At 48.4% G+C, this 18,998-nt stretch overlaps 1 protein-coding gene across 8 annotated transcripts in view; it reads right to left on the bottom strand.

Moving 5' to 3' along the window:
• CAMKK1 (calcium/calmodulin dependent protein kinase kinase 1) overlaps positions 1-18,998 on the bottom strand; it is a 94,725-nt gene that overhangs the window by 4,679 nt on the left and 71,048 nt on the right. For 6 of the 8 annotated variants that reach the window (XM_077787486.1, XM_031506467.2, XM_077787485.1 and 3 more), the window contains 7 exons: positions 15,664-15,863; positions 14,959-15,012; positions 14,045-14,118; positions 9,830-9,917; positions 8,455-8,583; positions 8,046-8,149; positions 4,845-7,288 (listed from right to left, as the gene is read on the bottom strand). In XM_077787486.1, coding sequence (XP_077643612.1) covers positions 7,171-7,288; positions 8,046-8,149; positions 8,455-8,583; positions 9,830-9,917; positions 14,045-14,118; positions 14,959-15,012; positions 15,664-15,863 — 767 coding nt within the window. In that variant the 3' untranslated portion in view covers positions 4,845-7,170. Of the gene's footprint in view, positions 1-4,844; positions 7,289-8,045; positions 8,150-8,454; positions 8,584-9,829; positions 9,918-14,044; positions 14,119-14,958; positions 15,013-15,663; positions 15,864-18,998 lie in introns of those variants that run through there. The other 2 variants (XM_031506468.2, XM_077787489.1) reach the window with 2 other exon arrangements.

Genomic DNA, 18,998 nt, shown 5'->3' with positions numbered 1-18,998 from the left:
GGGGGCTCGACACAGAGCTTGCCCCTGCTGTTGTAGCTTTTTCCAGGTAGCCAAAGGGAGGGGGAGAAGGCGTGCAGGGTCTGTCCCTAAAGTCTTTGTGGCACACTGGTAGCCACGAGGAAAGGAGAGAGGACGGTCTGCTGGTGGGAACTTCAGCTACAGACCACACACCTCTTCACCCTCCGGCTACCAGTGTGCCACGGAGACTTCAGGGACAGACTCTGCACGCCTTCTCCCCCTTCGGCTTCCTGGACGGGTGAGGGGATGTGCAGAGCCTGTTGCTGAAGTCCAGCAGCAGCTGTCCCCTCTCCTTTTCCTCCTGGTAACACCAGGAAGAGTTGCTTCTTTGTTCCTGCTTCCCACAGCCCAGTCCAGCCCTCTGCAGGTTATGGTGACAGGTCAGACATACACTGGGGATGTGGTTCCCTTTTCCGCACTCAGAGCACCTGTCCAATCTCTTCCACTGTGCCCAGCTCTCCATTTAGGGGTGTTTTCATCCCCAAAACCCCCTCCCAAAATTCCACTGGTTCCTCTATATTGCATTCTAGTCCTAGAGTGGCAGTGTGGGTGGGGGTGTAGGTGATCCCCAGGAGCAATTAGCTAATTAACATTTCAGTATCAGTACTTAGCTCAAGCTACCAGTGTCCCAGTATTGCCATGCAAACCAGGAAGGTTCTTTTGTTCATAACAGTTTATATATCAGTGATGAACCAGCCTGATGTGCTGGTACCTCAGCAATAGCCCAGCACGATGCCCTGCAAGGATGTGCAGCTTGTGCCTGCTCGGCCTCTGCTCCCAAAAACTGAGCTCTCCATTTCCCCAATTGCTCTTCTCCATGACAAGGTATGTGGTTTTAGGGGAAAGTTTTGTAGACCAGCAGCATGGTTTCCAAATTACCTACTTTGCATTTGAAGAGTTCTGGCCTGCTCTCCTTTAATCTGATTTTTTAAATAAAGATCAGATTGATGGGTTGATCCCACAGTTGCTGCTGTAAATGGCAGTAAAACTAAATGTTTCTACCAGAACCCAGTTTTTCCTAAACAAAAACTGTATGATTTCCGTTCCTGTGAGTTTGCCTGGTCCCCAAAAGAGCAGTCCCCAAAACCTGAGAGCAGCAGCTCTAGAATCTCAGCCAAGGTCACTTCCTTGCACTGCACATACACTACAGTAACTTCAGCCTTTTCTTCCTACTCCTAACTTTTGATGTTTTGTCATGTAGAAGGCTTGAGCTGTACTGCTCGAGGAGCAGCACCTCCACCCCCATGTGGAGTGTCCCTGGATGGAGAAAAGGGGACACCTCCAGATACCACCCACAGCAAAAACCAATTGCAGGCAGGTGACTTCACCTACAACACCCATTTCTCCATCATAAAGCTATCCACAACACAAAGGAGGCAATCATCTCCAGGCAATTGTGTCTCCAAGGGGTGTCCAGCCTCGCTCACACCAGTCTGGCTGTGCCACAGAATCATGGAATGGTTTGGGCTGGAAGGAGACCTTGAAGATCACCTTGTTCTACCCCCTGCCATGGGCATGGACACCTCCCACTATCCCAGGTTGCTCCAAGCCCCATCCAGCCTGGCCTTGGGCACTGCCAGGGATCCAGGGGCAGCCACAGCTGCTCTGGGCACCTGTGCCAGGGTATTCTGTAGAACCTGCATGGACAAGCCAGCTTGGCAGTGCAGTGTCAGTGCCTGGAGCACACAGTGTCTGGGGGCTCTGGGGGTATTTCCTGGCTAGGAAGAACACAAAGTACACACAATTGGCTAACCCAATTTTTGAAGAAACAAGAAATGATCAAAAATCATATTCCCTTCTCCCTCCACATCAGCAAAGCCCTGCAGTAAACCTGACCTTGAACCCATGCACCATTTCCCTGCAGGGAAGGCTGAGGAACTGTCTTCAGTGCCTGTCATCTCCCTCTTCAAATGATTGATCACCTCATTTAGCTGCAGAGGTTCTGTTCTGTGGCAGCTCAGCACAGCCCAGCTCCCTGTCTGGCACATCCTGCTGATCCTGCTCCTGTCAGGACTGTCTTCAATGCTGTCCCACCACCCTGAGCAGCCCCTGCCTCTCCAAACACCTCCATGTCAGGGTGAGAGGACTCTCAGGGTGGCAAACAGCAGCCAAAAAGCTGGGGCTGCCCATGAAGCAGCAGAGATGCAGTACCAGAGCTCCATGTCTGCACAGGAACCAGGCTCCTGCTGTGAGGCCTGAGGCTGGATGGGAATCTCCAGTAAATAACTCTTGCTAAGAAATAAGATTCTATTTCTCCTACATTTTGTAAGCCGCAGGGGAGCAAAGCCTGGTTTGTGCAATTACCCAGGAGAGCACATGGCTGTGGGGGGATCAGAGCCACTGGGGATTCACAAGTGTTCTGTGTCCCACAAGGAGTCCCCACACTGCCCTCCCAAACACAGAAGCACGGCACAGGGAGGGTGTGGGACAACCTCCACAGCTCAAACACACACCCCTGGCAAGTGCTTAGTTCCTCCACGAGTCCCCATTCAGTGCAGGCTGCTCAAGTCCCTTCCTTCCTGTGGAAATGCAGCAGCAGGAGGCAGTGGCACCCTGTCAGTCCCCATCTGCCTCTGCCTGCCTTCTCCTGGCTATTTTTGGACAATCTCTGCAAGTCCTTCCTCACTCAGAGCAGGTGACATCCTGGCTCTGGCCCACCCATTTGTCTCAGAGCAATAAGCCAGGCCAGAGTCTCCAAAGTGCAGGATCTGTTCCAAAGGTATTTAGAGATGTGTGTTTGTTTCCCAATCTCTCAGCCCAGGCTGTGTCCTGCCTAACCACTGGATCCCTAGGACTTCCCACAGAGGTGTCTGCAGCTCATCATGGTCTGCATTAATGTTATTTAACAGAACTAACTGGACCAACACTTCCTAGAAGGGTCTGTGCAGGTGGTTGGACAAGCGACCATGTTTTGAAGAAGTCCTGGCTGGGGTGGGGTGTCACTTGGAGCAACTAATTTTGGTGTGCCCAGAGCCATCCCAGTGCTGCACCAGAGGCAGAAACACAAGGGAGTGGTGGAGCATCTGGAGCAGAGGTGGCTCCAGCCTTTTCTTTTGCATAACCACTAAAAATTAAACTCAAATTACAAAGCTCAGCCTTTCCCGAATTCTGTAGCTATTCCCTCTGCAGATGTGGGGCTGAGCACCACTTCCTGCTAAAACCCAACTGTTGTTTTTCACCCCTCCCTCCCTTCCTAAAAGCAGCTGAAATGCCAAAGAATCAGAAATAGAAATAATAATAAAAAGCATACATAAACATTAGTGTCACACACACAGAATCAATGCAATAAAACTGCTCCTACAGGAAGGAAGGATGGAGCCAAATGCTCTCACTACACACAAATCACACAGGCTCAGGAGGGGACACAGGTTTCTACAGCACCCAGGGGAAACACAGACATGGAATTACCTTAAAGATGGATGCAAATATACAGATGTGTTTAAGAGGAATCTGTCCCTGAGAGCAAAACAATGAGACAAAGGAAGAAAATGATCATGAAGATAATGGCAGCAGGTGAAGGAACTTGTATTTCTGTGCCTGTCCAGCCTAGAGTGCAGAGTGGAATGGGATGGAACATCAGCCACATTTACCTAAGGACAGATGAGGACAAGCACTGGTAGCTCTTGTACAAACCCTCTCCAGCCCCTACCACTGCTGGAAGCTCCAGGTGGCTCCCAGCACACTGCTGATGTCCAGCTGTGCTGCCCTGGGCACCGCTGGGCTTTTGTGTCCTATCAGCACCTTGTGCAGTGAGGCACAGCCCTGGGACACTGGGCTCCTCACTGCTGGTGGTGGGTCATTCCAGGGGAAAGTCCTGTGCCACAGCCCTGTGAGGACACCCACCTGCATGTGGGGCATGGCTCTTCCCACAAAACATGCAGTTCTCTCTTTGGGAGGAGCTGTTTCTGCTCAGAGACCCGGGACAGCCACTTTTTATACCTCCTTTTCCCCCTTGCCTTCCTCGTGCCTAACCTACATGGACAACGTGGCCCTAAGGGCAGTGACCCTTTGGGTCTCTTTTTGGGAAGGCTGGAAACAGGATAGGCTTTTTAAATACCAACTGATCCCCCACAGAGGAGCTGACAACCACATTTCGTCAACAGTATTAGCAGCCATAATGGGAAAGTAAATTGGGTCTGTCAAAACACAGCAATTAATTTGATAGGTAGTGCTTGCAATAAATGAGAGCAATAAAATGTGGTGAAGCCAGTGCTGACTCAATCAGGAGAAATGTGGAGTAGGCAGAAGAAATGCAGCAAACACTGCTACCAGAAATCCAGAACTTAGCTATGAATGCTGAAGTGGCCTTAAAAAAAGATCAGTTGCTTCTGCAGCCAGCATTAATGATGGGCTTGAACCTGGCCATGGTCTGCAGGATCCTTAAGATTCCATGAATCACTGCCTCTCCTGGGAGCTCCTGCAGGAAAGGCAGGATCCAGTGACACCTGGCCACTGCCCAGATGACAGGGGAGGTGACAGCTGGCAGCACTCACACCATTCTAGGTGTGCAAAACAACAACTGCTAAATGGAGCATCATCATTTTAGCTCCCCTCCACCTGCTGAGTGTGTCTGTACTGAACATCTGCCTTTTAAACTGCTCAGTGCTGATAAACAGAGCAATAAATAACAGCCAGGAGAGGATTGGCTTCTTCCAGGTCAAAAGAGTGCTAAAAAACCATTCTGTCCTCCCAGGAATAACTTAAGGACTGTTTCACATCAGTGGGGTCTTACTGGTGTCCTCTAAAGGCATCAAGGCTGCAACAGGAGAGCCCTGCTGCTACCACAGACATCTGCCCACAGCATTTCCAGGAACAGAGCCCAGCATGCTGTGTAGGTAATGCAGGGAGAAGTTAAAAAAAGATTCAGCCACATGATTTAGTTTCCTCCTCTCCAAATCCCAAGGAGTGAGCTTGAAGGACAGCTCCATTTTAAGAGTCATCAATTAGACATCAAATAGCAGAAAGCTCTGGTACCAGAGCTCAGCTCACTGCCAGAGGATTTCCTACAGAGTATATCCTCAGAAATGGCACAGATGTAAGATGCTTGAAGCAGCAGTGAGTGGGGCTCTGGCAATTTCACATGCAGCCTAATTAAATAAATTGAATGTGAAACTGGAGTATTCTAATTGCTTTCCTTTTTTCTTCTGTAGAAACACGAAAAGTTATTTCCTACCTACAGCCAGTAGGAGCTGCAATATTACACAAGCTGACTTATGTCCCTCTAAAGGCACTGCTACTGGGACAAAGAGCTCTGTGCAGGAGAGCTTGGCAATGTGTGGCTCATTTTTCTCTCAGCTCCTCCAGGGCAGCCACATGTCCACAGCACAGCGATGGCTGCAGGCACTGCTTTTCTGGCATGTCCCAATTTCGGGGTCCCCTGTCCAGCAACAAGAGTGAGGGACATGCAGAAACTCTCTGCAGAGCTTTATTACAGCAATATTATCTGCTCCTGCAAGATCCTAAAGCTTTACAGAAATCCAGACTAACTTGAAACTTATTTTAATACAGCTGTAATCATAATATTGGCACTTTATATGTGTAGCAAGGGTGTTTTTTCCAGGGAACAAGCAATATGAATTAAGAAGTGGATGTGCTTGGTGTCTACTCTGTTTGCCCCTGAGGAAATAACACTGTCATCAAGAGATAACTCACTGAACAATGAATATTTCCCGTTTAGCTGTGGTTCACTTGAGATTAATGTCATTAGATCCAACACATCTATTTAAATTTGAAGTTATTTTCATTAGATTCAGTCAGTAAAACGTTTTCCAAAGTTTGAAATAATAATAATAATCCATATGCCTTAAAAGGAGCATCCCTGCTGTGGTGTTTAATATACAACACCATTTGTTGGAGAGACTTGGCAAGTGCCTTTCTTTTAAACAACAATTTTGAGATGGGTTTTCAAAGCTGCAGTTGTGCATGAAGTAATTTAGGATTAAGTCAATTGTTACTGTCAAAAATTGGCACTGATGGCATGAGACTGAGAAATTAAGCACAGGGATTGTGCAGTGGAGAATTGGCACATTCATATTGATTTTGGATATTTCTAAGTGCTCACACAGCTGGGCAGAGGCCAGCCCAGCACGGCTGCAGCTGGCCTGGCATGGTTTTGTAAACTAAGGGCACCAGACACAGCAGCACAACAGTGGAAATTACACACTGCTTTAAAAATAAACCTTTTAGTCTGTACAAGGAGCCTGAAAACACACAGGTCCAGAATGAGCTGAGACAGGGGAAGATGCTGGGTTTCAATGAACTGAAAAAAATCTGACTAGCAACTTTAAAAAGGACACAAAAATGGAGGATTACAGCTTGTCATGAAAGCTTAAGAATATTTTATAGAGGACAAGACACTGATAATGGGCTGATCAGAGGTTTCACAGCTACCTGAGATAAAATGAACTTTGTTTTTCCTGAGCAGATACTAAAGCACCCAGCTCCAGGCAGGAACCACCATCAAGGGTCAAGGAATTTTCCCACCACCTGGCTGAGTTTTCAAGCATCTCAAATGAAGGTAGAAGGGAACAGATCCCTTTTGGAAACAGGCACAGGGTTACCAGCCTGAAATATCAGTTCAGGCAGGGTTTGAAAAGGAAATCTGCCTTGCTCCAGCTTACCTGTCTGGGAAGAATAAAATACATTTTTCTTCAAATTTAGTAAATGTTTCCCCATTTCAGAGCAATGCAATGCAATGACCAGCAATGATAGTGAAGATATGGGTAGGAATGTGTGTCCAATTAGCAAGAACTAATTTGGAAGGCATTGAGCAAAGAGGAACAAATCAGGGCAAATCCCTTGTGCTAAGATGGCAAAGGAGCTGTGACTGCCGTGCTCCAGATGTGTCCCACAGCAGCACTCATGAGCAGGGTGTTTCAATGCCAAACTGGTGTCTGGTCATGGACACCAAGACAAAGGCTTCATTAAGTCTCCAGTAATCAGCTGGGGACCTAGAATATTATCATCCTTAATTGAGCTGAGCCCTGAAATCCCCACACACCTGTGAGAGACAGAGAGAGACTCTTCTAATTGTGTTATCAATGGTGCAGTGAGACTCAGCACACCCTCCTGGGAGTCTGCTAGGAATGGGACTGGGATTCTGGGTGGAAAGAATCATTTTGGGACAACACAGCTTTGTTGTCAGCCACAGCCTTATAGATCCTGTGGGGTGAGAACTTTATTTATATAAAAATAATTGTCCCAGATCAGGCTACTGGTCCAGCTGTTATTTACTGGACTGATGGCCCAGAATCCTGGCTCTGAATGGAATCTGTGACAAAAAGGAAGGAGAAAGAGTAAGAACCACGTAAAGGACAGAAGAATTCTCTCCCCATCCCTGTACACACCATCATGGTTAAAAACTGCTAATGAATCTATTAGTCATCAAGATCTCTATTCCTTTTTTAATCTCAATAAAGTAATTTATACCCAGCCTCCAAAGTATCCCCTTGTAATGTGTTTCACTATTTCATTAACTGGCAAAAAACTGTGAAAAAAACCTGAATGTGTTCTCAAGTGAAAAGGCAATTTCAAAGTGTTCTCTTTTGTCTGATGTCTCTGCCCAGACTTGGGCCCCAGACCCCAGGTCAAATCCCATAATCTCATGTTAAGTGAAAAAACCTACATAAACTGCTCATTTGGTACCATTTCTGTTGCCCATAGAAAGGAGAGAAGAATTAAGCTCTCAATATAAATCCAAACTAGACCCTAATGAAACTTATCTTACTTCACCAATCTCTAATGGATCTTTGATCACAGCATTATAAACTAACAGGTGAAAAAAGAGACTCAAGTTTAGCAACCTACATGTGTTTAGGCCAAACCCATCTTACAGTGAGAACTGCATGTATAAAAGAGTTTTTAGGCTGCAGCAGTACACTGTACTTCAATCTGAGAGGACTTGAGGTAGATTTTATCTCCAGTGTTTGATGCAGAAGGAAGTTTTGTCTTTAAATGCTACAGAAAAGATTTGCAAAGTGCTTCCCCACAGGCCGTGCTGCAGAGCCAGGCATGGTGCAGGTACCTACATCAGCAGGTTCCCTGGAGCAGACATGGATCTCTCCTCCCGCCTCGTCTGGACCTCAAAGGGGTTCCCAAAGGAGCGTTTCCTCAGCATGGCCTTCACGAGGATCTTTGAGGAAGAGAACAGAGCAGTAAGAACAGCAGGACTGGCTCCTGGAAGCTAGTTCAAAGGAGGAACAACAGCTTCTTTAATAATTCAGCTGACATTTTACAGCAAAGAGCACGAAGCAAAGGAACCCAGAGAACAGCTGCTTGAGAGAGCCAGGCTGCTGCAGTGGTCACACAGAAGAAGTTCCCAGTGGGTCAAACGGCCCAGATTTCATGCCAGAACACACGTGTCCCCTCTCCAAACCTCCCCCAGCAGCTGAAGGCTTCAGCACAGCCCTCACAGAGGATGTGGTGTGTCACACGTACCACGGCTGGCAGGCTGGGGATGGTCTTCACGGAGTTCTTGACCTCCTCCTCGGTGACCTCCACCACGGAGCAGTGCTCCTCCTCCAGCGGCAGCGGCTCCGCGCCGCCCCGGCTCAGCCAGGGGTGCACCTGCACGGGACACACAGCCCTGGCTGGGACAGCAGCGGGGCACAGGGCTCGCTGCTGTCACTACTGCTCCATCTCCCACTGCCAGAGGTGATTTTAACCAGCCTCCTGCAGTCTGGCTGCAGTCTGGCTCGGTGCTGTCATACCTGCTGCCACCCACCAGAACCACGGCACACCCTGAAACGAGTTTGGAACACTTTGACAACCTGAGTTGTCTGGAGCTTTTTCGTTTTTTGTCTTGCATGCAGCAGAGCAAAGCCCCCTGTTCTTGCTGCCTCTCATGGGATGGTTTCTTGGCTGGGAGCAGGAAGGAAACCCTGTCTGACGGCATGGGCTGAGCACAGAGCCCAGCCTGACACGTCCTCTGTCAGCATCCAAGGCAAGTCCCCAAGCACACCAGCCAGGGACAAGGGCCAGCACTCAGCTCTGCTCTTCTACCTACAGGCTCTTACAGTGAAAGAGAAATACATACATGAAATCCCATAAATACAGCTCCAAACCTGCCTTTGAGGCCAAATTTTTTTTTTTTTTTGAGGCCAAAAATCTCCAAACCTGGGCATGGAGAGAAGGGATGTCACAATTTTTTCCTGAAGCTCAGCTTTTCTAGTGTCGGCTTTGGTGGCAATACTGGTGTTGGCCTGGGACAAAGCAAAGCAGAGCTTGCCCTGTAGAGCTTGCTGATGGATCTCTATGGAAATTCTGGGATCCTTCAGCAGGTCTAAAGCCTTGGTGAGGGGTGACAGGAGGACAGCAAGCCCACACAAACTCAGAATGAAACCATAACTTGTGAAGCATTGTGCTCTGCCAGGCCTGTTCATTCTTTCTATTATTAAACATCTCCCAAATAATGGTGATAGAAAAGAATGTGCTGCCTTGAGGCCACTGGCCACACAAGGACCAGGGGAAGAACACATACCCAATCCCTGGAATGCACATCCAACACTGTCAGCCCAGGCTCTGCAACTAGCAGTTCCCCTGACAGTGTTGATTCTCCCAGGGATTCACTGAGATCAGCCAGCTTTTGAGTAATTTTCATTTAAACAAGCAAACAGGAAAGCTTTTGTCAATATTCCCCAAGCAAGAAGCAGTGATGGAGCTGTGGCTGCAAAATGAGTACTCTCCTCCGAGGGAGGGTGCTAGAGACAGCTCCCAAAACAAACACTGGGAAGAGCTTTGCCTCATTAGAAGGTACCAAAGGACATAAAATCAGCTGAGACTAAAAGCTTATTTATATCAAGGTGCACCTTACCTTTATTTCAGGGACTGTTATCCTCGTTTCTGGATTTTTATCGAGCATGCGCAGTATCAGATCCTTCAGCTCCTCACTTATCTGTGCTCTGAGTGAAGAAAACAGCAGCACACACTTAACAAGGCAGTTGTAAGGGCAGCAATGCACAGTTCTTACTGCAGTTACCTGGTAGAGAATCTGCTCTGCTCAGGAGGTGTTTTCTCTGCAAACCTGGCTTGGAAAAAAGGAAGGCACCACAGTCACTGCTGCAGGCCTTGGTTATCCTGTTCTGCCCCCTAACACAGCAGCACTCACTCAAAATGCAGGAGGAGGGATCAGGTGAAGGGGTCTAAGGACATCCTTGAAGACAGCACTACCTAGGGGAATTTTTGAGGGAAGATCTGGAACAACAAAGTGCTCCTGAGAGCTGAACTGAACTCTGTGAATCAAGAGGGGCACAGCTTGATTTGCTGAACCCGCATCATGAGCAACTGTATGCTGGATAAAACACCCCCATCTGACATTCCAGTTCCCAGCTAAGCCTCCAGGTTGTGTTATTTAAATTGCTTCCAGAACACAGATTGCAGGCAGCCTGTAACTCAGTATTCCCTACCTGCAAAGCTCAGCCTTGGGGTAACAACATTAAGGAATGAATACATGCAAATAAGAGAAATACATCTACATTTTTAACACTATTTCCAAGATCTAGATGTGAGAGCACCTGAACCCAGAAGCCACTCTACTGGCATGAAGCCCTTGGTCCTGCAGCCCAAAGGCTGCAATGACTCCTGTGGTTAATGATGCAGGAGAAGCCTTTAAAATGCACTAGATCTGAATGATCAAAGTGCTGCTGCAGTAAAGTGCCAGCATGTGACTGAATTGCATTAGCCAGTTGAAAGTCTGTGTCACAAAAATGACTCTTGAAGAATTGTTTCTTCATGGAGATGGGACTGAGCAGCACAAAATGTCACTCCCCAGGAAGGCTGGATTTGAGACTGAAAACAATAGTGAGCACCAGGTGCTGTGCTCATCTCCTCTGCACAGAAGGGAATAAACTATCACAAACCAAAATGAAAACCACATCACAGCAAGGGGTATTTCAGTCTGATGAAAACAGGGCTGCTGTTTAATAATTCATTAATATTTTATTGGGACTTTGGCTATGAGATCTTTAGAAACAACTACAAGGAAATGCTGCTCGTTCAGAGGCAAAAAGGGGGTTCAGTTTGAAGGGTAAACACTTAGAGCTGCATCAGGGCTCTGCTATACACAGGCAATAGAGCCCAGACAAGGGGAAGAACAGGATGAGTCCTCAGAGACTCGGGTGACAATTCCAGCTGGAATGGAAAGAACAGTGCTGCCCTTGAAATGAGCTCCAGAGGAACAGCCATGGACACTGACAGTGCACTTAGCAGCTCAGAACAAACAGATTCCTTCCAGACACCACACTGATGCAGGTGAGATGGCATTTTAAAAAATACTTTAAATCAGTTCTGTGCCAAAGTGTCAACAGCTTTACTTAAAATACAATAAATAGAATATTAAATCACTTAACGTTTCTGTGCACCAGATTGATTTCTATGCAACACAGGATTAAAGCCCTAGGGAAAAGCCCCATCAACAGGATCACCAGGTGTCAGGTGGGTTATGGCCAGGTGACAGATCACATCACCCTGTCTCTGGTTTCCCTTCTCCCATTCTGCAGCACACTGTGAACACTGTGCCTGGTGGCATTTTGCCTTGGAAAAGCCTGTGCTGTCTGGGATGTCTCACAGCCATAGTCCTGTAAGAGCTCTCAGGAAGATGCCAGGCACAGGGCTCAGCATCCATTCAGGAGGGCTGCCAGCACCCAGATCACTTTACAGGGTGCCTGCAGGTCAGGGAACATTGTCCTGGGCTTCACAGGAGGGACTAGGCAGAGCTGCTGGCTCTGCTGACACATTTGAAGAGAAACTTCAGCTTGCTTTTTATTCATGCCAGGATCCTCAGGGTGTGAGCTAAGCCCATTTGCCTCGTGTCATGGCAAGGACTCAGTGACGTGAATGAGAACTCCATAAATATTTATCCTGGTGTCTCTAAGGGAAGGGACAGGATGGTGACACTGGTACAGTCAGATCCATCTGTCCTAAAGGTTGTCAGGAAACAGGCAGTGAGTTTCCATGGGGTCTCTGCAAAGAGGAATGTGTCTTTTGTAGCCATGGTGAAATAAATTGAAACCAAAATACTCCTCACTATAGAGAGGTGCTAATTCTGTGGGAGGTCAGGGTGGATCCACTCCAGTGAATTCCATGGCTCTGTGGCTGCCTCTAACAAATAGATGTGGTTTGGACAGCTGTCAACACCTTGTAACCCTCAGCTCCCCCAACAACCTAATCAGGGGCGCAGCTTTTTTTAGACTGGGAGAACAGGTCACTGAGGAATCCACATAAATCATGCAGCCCAATTATGGCTGAAGGAAATGCCTGAATGAAGGAAAAGTTCTCAGCACAACCCAGTTAGCCTATTAAATGTTAATAACTTACTGCAGAGGCAGATGGGAACAGTCACTTGTAAGCTGACTGCTAACCCAAATACATGGTGGCTGAGGGAGGGGTGGGAGTTCTGCCAGCCCTGAGCAAGGGAGAAAACTGCCAGGGGAACATAAACAGGTTTGGGGTTTTTTTGGCTGCAGTGCTGTCAAGACAAAGTCCTGTTCCAGCTGCAGGTGGGGACGCAGCAGTGGAGCATGACCAGCCTTTGTGCTCCTAAAGCCTCAAGGCCAGTGACCTGGGCCTGCCAGAATTGCTCCTCAGCCACACTGGGGTCTGTGAGTGCCCTACAGGAGCTGCAGCCTTGGGGCTGCAGGTGCTGTGCAGGCTCCAGCTGGGCAGAGGGGCTGAGCTGTCTGCACTGCCTGTGGCTCCTGTCACTGCAGGGTAATTAATGCAGCCCAAGTCTCTAAAAGAGAGTACTGAGTGTCCATCCCTTTCTGTGGAATCAGAAGAAAGTCTGGGAATGCCAAGGTAGAGGCCCAGACTTTACTGTAATGTGAAAATTCAGTGAGCATCTCACAGAAAAGTCTTGCCTTGCCCCAGATGTTGGGTACATGCACATATCACAGGCTGCCTGACAACATCCCTCCCTTCCCCTCTAAACACCACACATGCCTCTCATTAGAGTTTTAATTTGTGCTTGCTCCAAACCAAGTAATTTTATCTAAAAATTTTTATTGACATGAGCAATGAGGGCAAGAATTCTTTGCCTGACTACTGGGTGAATTTGGGAAGGAAAACAAAGAGTCCAGCTCTGGCTAACTCATCTGTCAGGAACCACAGGAAAGAAATTCTTCACCAACAGGAAGTCACCAAAGGCCTGAAGCTGGAGGAAATGCTGAGGAGTGGCCAACACTTGAAGCTACAGGAATGGTGACCATGGAGCCAGCATCCCTGAGCACACAGGGAGTGTCACCCCTTCCTGCCAGACTCTGACCACGAGCACTCATCAGCTCAATTCTGAGCCTCCACTGCTCAAATGCCACCTGAGTGGCCTTGGTTTGTCCCCTGCTCTGCTCAGGACATGCTGTGGCCACAGCTGCCTTCCCACCTGACACCCCAGCACTGCCACTGTGCCCCACGGGGGTTTCCTTCCCTTCCCTGGCCAAACCCTCAATAGGTCATTGGTGAATTAATTCCTGTTTTTTTCATAACTGCCAGTTTTTTCCCTCTCTGCCAGTGCAAAAGACAAACCCATGTTTTCCTGGGGTGTGCTGCAGGAGTGGGATTTGCTGAGCTGTGGTTGCACATCTCAGGCCAAGCTTCCTTCCATCAGACAGTTCCCCTGGCTCCAAGGGAAGTTCACAGGAGAGGGATGTGTTACTTAGACCAAGACCAAGGTTCATCACCACATTGCTTCTGAAAATGAATGCATAAATCATTCTGGTGGCTGCTGCATGGGGAGACCAAGCCATGCATCCAGCATCTCCAGAGTCAAGCAGGTGGGGCAGAACTTCCTCGATCCTGGGATCCCTTCACTTCCAAAGAGCCATTTCCTTTATTCCTGTCTGCACAACAAGGACAGAGGAAGAGCAGAACACTTTGAACACCTCAACACCAGCACAAAACCCACATGAAGGACCCAGGAGAACACAAAGCACCTCACCCACTCATGTCCATCCCCCCATGGTGACCACTGTGCCACACAGGGGATAAGGCTGAAAACTGAGCTTTATTTTACAGCAGCTGAGTAAAGTTTACTCACTCTTCTGGGAACTCCACAGGCTTGGTCTTGATCCTATTATGAAGACCCAGAATATATTCATCTATAAAAGGGCACTGTAAAACAAACAAGGAGATTTTCCAGTTGTCCAAGATCCTGGCATCACTCAGGCATTTGTCATTCATGTAACACCAAGTACAACCTCTGCATTCCCTGGATTTTACACAGAGATGGAAATAAATTAAATCTTCCCACACACAATAAATCGATTCATTCCTCATTAAAAAATAAATTCAGAATAACAGCAGAGGCATCTAGGGAATACATAACTGGACTGGAATACCCTCCTCCATCCAGTCTGCCAGGTGACCATGAACTGCCTCTGTCACCTCCCCTGGCCACTTCTCACCCAGAGCTGGATGCCTGGTGCCTGTGTGGTGGGATCTGCAGAGGTCAGAGGTTCAGGTTCATTCCTGCTCACACCTCCTGTACTCATCCTGGCACAGCATGGGTGGGACATGGGGGTTCTGGCCACACGGGAGGGAAATGCCATGACAGGACATGGAGTGAGCAGCCAACCTGGACCCCCATCAGTCCTAACTCAGCTTTGGCAGACAGAGCTTTCTGGTTCCCAACGTGCTGCAACAGTTTGGGATCAATCCTATGCCTCTGTCCATGCTCTGGCTCGTTTCTAAATGCAGGAAATGTGGATAAACCCCCCACAAGCTGCTGGTGGTGGTGCTGCTGCTCTGGGTTTGTAGCTCTGCATTCAGGGCCCAGTGCTGGAAATGATCCTTTCCACAGGTCACAACCTCAGCCCCTTCTGATCTGCAGGGGATTTTGAGCTTACAGAAGGTAGGTCTTTGTCTCTAATATTTGCCTTTATTTGGAAAGGAATGAGTCCAAAGGCTGGCAGATAGGGCAGTGCAGGGCTCCAGCACTGAAAAGCAGCTTACCTTCCCATAAACAAAGCAGTACAGGGTGATTCCCATGGCCCACACATCCAGAGCCTGAAAGAGAGCATGAACAGGGAGTAAAGGAGAGGCAACACAGATGATCTGAGTAAGCTGGATTTCCCAACAAATCACATAACACTCTTTGTATGGATTTAACACTTTCTGTGTCACTTTGAAGTTGGGCTCCTAAGGGCAGCTCTTGCCCACCTGAGGAATGAGGGCTGTGCTGGGCCAGGCACAGCTCCCTTGCCCTGCTGTGACCAGCAAGCAGCCCCTTCCTACAGGAAATGACACCATTCAGGGCTGAACCTTAAAAGTTTTCCAGACAAAAAAATCCCTATTAGCCCCTATTCCCCATGTCTGCATCACCACCCTGGGCAGTGTCTCTCACTCCCAGGAAATCAAGGTGCTCAGCAGCCCCCTGTGCCTCTTGATTATTTTGGGAGGGAATCAAAGGCTTCCTCCCTTCCCCTGGGGCAGGGAAAGGGCTCTAGCATGGCTCCTGCCTAGGCAGGGATCCAGATCAAAGTGTCTGCCCACTGCACAGAACAACCAACGTGAGCTTTGCCTGGCCTGGAGAGAATTAGAGCTTCATTTTTACTGACTGACAGCCCTAATTTGTACCACAGTCGGGATGCAGGTGTGGCACTGCCCTTTGTGCCATGCCTGGGGGTACCAGGAGACCCCCAGTGAGCACAGACCTACCTTGCCACTGAAACTTTTGCCAGTCTGTGAGATGGCCTCTGGTGCCATGAAGGCTGGTGTCCCTGCTGTGCTGGAAAGCTGGGCATCATTCCCTTCAAACTGATTGCTGACACCAAAATCGGCAATTTTGACGTGGCCATCATCTCCTAAGAGCAAGTTGGAAGGCTTGATGTCCCTGTGGATGATCTTCTGGTAGTGCACTGAAAAACACCCAAAAAAGGGAGCAAAATTGGCCACGGCAGCCAACATACCCAGAGGAAACCTTTCCAGGAGAGGGAAAATAAAGGTGCAAGCTCAGGCACCACACTCCCAGCCCTGCTGGAGATGGAGTATAATGGTTCCTGCAGCCATTCCTCTGTGGTGCCTCACTGGGACACAATTCTCAGAAATACATCTAGAAATTATGCAAAGAAAAGACACAAACTTAGGGACAGCTCAGCCAGAGGGAACAACCAGTGCTGCTGGAGAAGGAAAACACTCAAATCCTGCAGATTTGCTTGGCCTCATCAGAAGGGGCAGAACCACAGGTAGAATGAAAGAGGTGACAAGCAGCTGAGTGCCAGGTTCAGCCAACAGCTCAGAAATCAGTGGGCATTTCCAGCTCAAAAGGTGGAATAATGGAGCTCCAAGCTTGGAGCAACACCAGCACCCCAAAAGGGCACTCTTTATTCATCCAAGCTTCTCAGTGGAGCCTACAAATAGAGAAACAACCTCAGCTTGCTTTGCATCACCCCAAACCCCACCTGGCCCAAAGCTCCCAGCCATTCCCACCACTCCTGCTGTGGCCAAACCTGGCCCTCATTCCATGAAGCTCCAGCCCTGTCTCACTCCACGAGGCCAACCATGGGCACCAGCTGAAGAGCTTGTACATCCAACGTGCAACAAGCCCTTGCAGAGAGTTTGGAGGCTGAGATGCACTGAAAGCAACAACAAAAACCATCTCTCTTGTGCAATATTGCAGTTGAAAGACATTTCCAGGCCACTGAGCGATCAGGGAGTTGTAGGGAAGTGGCTGATTTCTCAGGAACTCAGAGAACTTGAAAAATAAAAAAAACCACCAACTTTCAGAACATTAAATGACCCCAAAGCAGAACTGTAGAAAACCCAAGAGACTTTACTGAAGGAGGAGGAGGAAATCCTCTAATCCTGCCCTCTCCAGAGGACCAGGACCCCCTGGCATCCCTCCTCCCCTGGCTCCAACCAATGTTTTCACATTTCCTTCTCGCCAACAGAGCATGTTTGTTTTTATACCTCCATGAGCACTTTTCATATCTCCTAGGAAATACACACTGGGTGGAGGAAAATGCTGGTCTAACCCTTTCCTGCTTTACAAACCTGACCAGCACACTGCCACAAAGGCAGCCTGCCCCACGGAGCACCCCAGTTTGTGCTTTAGGACCAAGAATGAACAAACTTCATTTAACTTTCTGCTCTTTTCAAACCAACTTTCCAGCAGGCCTTGCCTGGGGAGGGGAAGTCACACTTGCAGGTATTTTCCCTGCAAGGCCCTCTCCTCAGTTTAAAGCACTTTTGGGGGATGCTGTCCTTGGCACATTAAAGAGCTGCTCTGGAGATCCAGCAGAATAAAACTTGCTGGAGAGCAGCAGTACTTACATCTTCTTCCAGATGTGCACCAACTGCATGGCCAGGCTGTGGTGGGAGGCACTACTGCTAACAGCCTGCCTAGACAGCCAGGATAAACACCCAAACCCTGCAACAACAGTAATTGGGAGGCAACATCTGCTCAGCAGCAGAGCTGGTGGCAAGCTGACATTTCATTATGGTAATATAGGGATAGCAAATAAGGGTGAGGAGGGAGTGAAGGTTTCCTTCAAGAGATAATGAGCAGCCTTTCAGGCAGGTGTCTGCTGACATGCCTGATACCACAGGGCTAAGATTCCCTAAAAAAACCCAAAACAAATATGGACCATGTGAGTACATCCCTGGAGCTCGGTCTGTGAAAATTAAGGCAAGCAAGTACTCCAGGCTTTTTATTTTTTCTTCCTTATAGGAAAGTAAAAAACCACAAACAAAACAAAACCAAAAAGCATTTCCTCTCTGATATAACTAATATATTATAATATAATGTAGAATACATTCCCTGCCTCTGCACCATCTAATGAAAGATGAGGAACACTGTGGGCAGTTTTCCAGCTGCCATGTGTTTCCTCAGTGCCCATCTCTGCTCTGGTCCCCAGAAACACAGAACAAAGAAATTAGAAACACATCCTTTACAAAAATCAAAGCTATCAACCAATGGCTCACTTGGCCAACGAATGTTTGAGTTTCCAGGTGAGAACATTACAGTTCTGATAGTCTGACCTTGGGTGCTCAGAGGAGAGGCTCAGCACAAGAGCCTGCAGGGCTGAGGAGCCCAGGAGTGAGCCTGGCCTCTGGAATGTCACCTCCCAGGTGCTTTTGAACACCTGGCATCCATTTAAAATAACACCAGGCTGGCATGGGAAGGGGACTGGGAGCAGTGTCTCACCCACACACTGTGAGTGACAGCCACCAAAGTCTCCTGCCAGCTGGCTGAAAGTTCTGCTATCTGCAAATCCCCTTCTCCATGCAGCCTTGTGCAAATAGCCATCCATGAAGGGAGAAGGACAGGGGACTGAGCACCAGCTGCTGTAAATGAATATCACAGCCATAAAAACTGTGCTCACATCTGTCAAGAAATGATTTGGAGCTGCTAACCTGATGGAGGAAATCTGAAATCCCTGTTCTGCTCTGAAGAAACGTAACTTGAAGTCCCAGCCTGCCAGTTGCTGTGGCATCCTCCTCTGCACAGCTTTCCAAAATTGGCTTTGGGCTTCAAAATGCACAGGCTTATCCTCTGCTGTGCTGTGCCTTGCCACTGGGACAGCTCAGCACAAGGCAAAGTAAAATAATCCCCTAAAATCATTCCCAAGTCTTCTTGCAGGCAATAGACAAAATCTGGTTTGTGTGAGAGCTGCAAGACCCCAACACAACTGAGCTTGGAAAAACTTCCCAACCCACCAACTTCTGCTGCCAGTGCAGATCTCTTGCAGATTACATTGCAGGGAGAAAGGCAGGGACAGTCAACCCAGCAGGACTGGCCACAGGCCGCCTGGACTTGCCTGCAGTGACACAAATCACTGCCACAGGAGCCCAGGGACTGAGCTGCCTTGGGGGAAAAGTGCTGGTTAATCCAGCAGGATCTCCAGCACAGCACACAGAGGAAAGGATGGTGTTATCCCTGCAGAACTCCAGAGGGAGAGCTAAGCATCTTGGAAAGAAAAGCCTGCCACTAATGACACCTTCCAGACTAATGACTGTACAGAAGGGACAAGGACCCACCCCAAGGGGAGCAG

The sequence above is a fragment of the Lonchura striata genome, chromosome 20 (genome assembly GCF_046129695.1).
Source record: "Lonchura striata isolate bLonStr1 chromosome 20, bLonStr1.mat, whole genome shotgun sequence".
In the NCBI taxonomy this organism is placed as follows: Eukaryota; Metazoa; Chordata; class Aves; order Passeriformes; family Estrildidae; genus Lonchura; species Lonchura striata.
Note: the sequence above shows the minus strand (reverse complement) of the source record. Positions and strands in the feature narration are given on the sequence as shown.